Source organism: Cryptomeria japonica, chromosome 3, assembly GCF_030272615.1.
Source record: "Cryptomeria japonica chromosome 3, Sugi_1.0, whole genome shotgun sequence".
NCBI classification, from domain to species: domain Eukaryota; kingdom Viridiplantae; phylum Streptophyta; class Pinopsida; order Cupressales; family Cupressaceae; genus Cryptomeria; species Cryptomeria japonica.
In genome coordinates, this window is record NC_081407.1 from 974,293,569 (window position 1) to 974,296,849 (window position 3,281).

Here is a 3,281-nt window from a genome sequence, read left to right on the forward strand (position 1 = left end):
TACAACATGTTGAGCTCAACCCTCATGGGAGCCACATTTTAACCCTCATGCTATCTTACTTTCTTGTATCTGTACATGAAGCAAACAATTTAGAAAAAACAATGCATTTCTTCCTGGTTCATAATTTGATCTTTTCAGAATGAGTGAATGCAAGGCTTCATTAGGGCACCAAATTTGGCATTGTGAAAGAATTTTGGCAATATTTTTGGCGACCTCTCAGGGGTGTTTGCCTGCTAAATAGTAGAATCCAGTAGCCTAGCATATCCATTGGGCATTGAGTCAATTTTTCCTTTCTCAAAATCTGGAACTACACCTTAGCATTCTAAACAAAACTGAAAAGGAAACTTCAAAGGCTCTGCATACAGCTGAGCCTGCACACTGTGCAATCTACACTTAAGGAAAATAGAAACAAAAAATGAACTGAAAGATCAGCTGCAATGTGCTTGAAAGAACTTATTTAATTTAAATTACTACAGCTTTGCTTAAAGCTGAGCTTGAAAATTGCTGAAAAGAAAGAACTACAACTATTCTACTATGTACATATGCAAACTGTTAGTACTCAATAGCATAGTTTGAGGTGAATCCCATTGACAGGGATTGGCAACACTTCTCCATCCAATTTAGCAAGCTGGAAAGCATTATGTTGTTTGCATTATGTGATAACATAAAGACCATCCCACGTGGCATCAAACTTGGTATGCCTACCACATTTGTTCTTTAACTCATCCCACTTGAAAACAAGATCACCTTGATTAAATAAGTGTGGTACAACTTTTCTATCAAAGGTTCTCTTTATCTGAGCATGGTGAATTTCTAATTTGTTGTATGCTTCCCTGCGAATTTCTTCTAACTCCACAAGCTGAGCAAGCCTAATCTGCATTGGTTTCTCTTCAAGTAACTCAAACTCTTTCACATAATTCAAAGTTGGTAATTCAACTGAAATAGGTAACCTTGCTTCCTTTCCATAAGTTAAAACATAAGGAGAGTTACCTGTTGATCTCTTTGGTGTAATTATGTCAGCCCAAAGGGCTAACTTGAGCTTTTCATGCCAAGTTCTTTGATTCTCAACAATGGTTTTCTTTATGATGTTGATCAAGTTCTTGTTAGTTGATTTAGCTTGTCCATTACCCTGAGGGTAATAATTGGATGAAGTGTTCAAATATATTATTCTTAACTAACCAATCTGAAACTCTAAGACCAATGAAAGCTAAAGCATTATCATAAATGATTGATTCTGGGGTACCAAACCTGGACACTAAGTCTTGATAGAAATTCATAATAGAAGTCTCATTAGCTTCTTTCAATGGAACTGCTTTTATCTGCTTTGTGAAATAATCAGTTGTTGTAAGAAACCATTTGTGACCTACACTTGAAGGTGGATTAATAGGTCCTATAAAATCAAGCCCCCACTTTGCAAAAGGCTTCTCTACTTCAATTGGTTGCAAAGGCAAGGCTGTCAGAGTCTGTTTGCTTGCAAACAATGAACATTTTTCACATTTCTTCACCCATGAGTGAGCATCCTTAAACATTTCAGGCCACTAATAACCAACTCTCATAATTTTTAGAGTTGTTGTTCTTGTTGTAAAGTGACCTCCTACAGGTCCTTCATGAAATTCTTTTAGAACTTTTTCTATCTGATCTGGCTCAATGCATAATTAATAGAACTTCGTTATAATCATTTTTGAACAAAATACCATCTATTAAAGCATAAGGAATGGCCTGTATCCTAAAATGCCTTCGTTTTGATCTGTCTAAGCCTTCTAAACAGTCACCGATTTGTAAATAATGGGCAATTTGTTGATTCCAAGTGACAGGCAAAGCTGGGGCAGCAGGTTGTTTTTCATTATTAAGCATTGTTTCAACTTGTTGTTCCACTTCTTTACTATTTTCTATACTTCTAGCAAGTTGTTCACATAAACCCTTGCCTCTATCTAGCTTGGTTGCCTTGATAGATATATCATATTCCATTGCCTTAGTAATCCAACCTTCCCTTTTGTCATTTATGTCTTTGCTAAGCAAAAACTCCTTCATTGTATGATGAGCAACCATAAGCTGAATCTTATTGTTAGAGAGCATGTGCCTAAATTTCTTAAGGCTTTTTATTACTGCTAACACATGCTTTTCTACAAATGAGTATCTAGTCTCATAATCATGCAAAATATGGCTAAAGAAAGCAACTGGTTGTTATAAGATTTCATCATTTTGCTGACACAACATTGCAGAAATAGTATCTTCACTCCCAAAAGAATATAGAATAAAATCTTTCTTAAAATCAGGATTAATGAGAGTAGGGGCTGCTGCAATTGCTTCTTTAATTTCTTCAAAACTGTTCTTACCTTCCTTAGTCCATTGAAAAGGAATGTTTTTTATTAAGCATGGTTGTAAGTGGCTCCATCAATGCTACAATATTAGGAATAAATCTTCTGATAAAGTTAATTCTACCTATGAAACTCTGGAGTCCCTTCCTATGTGCTAGTAATGGCAATGCAAGTATGGTTGTGATCCTCTCAGGATCTATTGAAATCCCATGCTTTGAAATAACATATCCTAGCAACTTGCCTTCATGAACAACAAATATGCTCTTCTTGGGATTTAATGAAACTCCATATTCCCTGCATCTCTCAAATACCTGTCTAAGATGGTCAAGATGTTCATTAGCCTTTTTAGAAAAAATAGTTACATCATCTAGGTAAACCAAAACAAATTTGTTAATCGGGCCTTGAAATGCCATATCCATTGTACGCTGAAATGTTGCCCCTGCATTGGTCAGTTCAAATGGCATTTTATTATAATCCATTGTACCCCACTTGGTGGTAAATATTGTTTTGTACTGATCTCCTCTTTGACCAGAATTTGGTTATATCCTGAATAACCGTCAAGTAATGAGAATCTCTTTGATCTTGATACAACCTGCAAAATTTGCTCCATTGAGGGCAGCGGGTAATGGTCTTTCAGGGATGCTCTATTTAGGCTTCTAAAATCAACACATAATCTCAGTTCATCATTCTTCTTCCTAACGGGAACTAGATTGGATACCCATGATGTGTTCTTGATTGGAAATATAATATTTCCTTCAATCAGCTTATTTAACTCAGTCCTCATAAGATGTTCTAATTTTGGATTAAGAGGCCTTTGTTTCTGCCTTACTGGTTTTACATTATCTACCAGCTTTATTGTATGCTGGGCTAAATGAGGATCAAATCCTTTCAAATCTTCATACCTCCATGCAAATATGTCATTGAATTCTTGACGAAGTTTTACAAAAGCATGTTTTTCTTTAG

The 3,281-nt window shown here is 35.7% G+C and overlaps 1 protein-coding gene across 1 annotated transcript; it reads right to left on the reverse strand.

The window, feature by feature from the left end:
- Positions 1-652: 652 nt before the first annotated feature.
- On the reverse strand, positions 653-1,968 carry LOC131874449 (uncharacterized). Its single transcript, XM_059217831.1, has 2 exons — positions 1,695-1,968; positions 653-906 (listed from the first exon to the last, which is right to left on the reverse strand). The coding sequence occupies exons 1-2, from the start codon at positions 1,966-1,968 to the stop codon at positions 653-655; spliced, it is 528 nt and encodes a 175-aa protein (XP_059073814.1).
- Between the last annotated feature and the right edge of the window lie 1,313 nt (positions 1,969-3,281).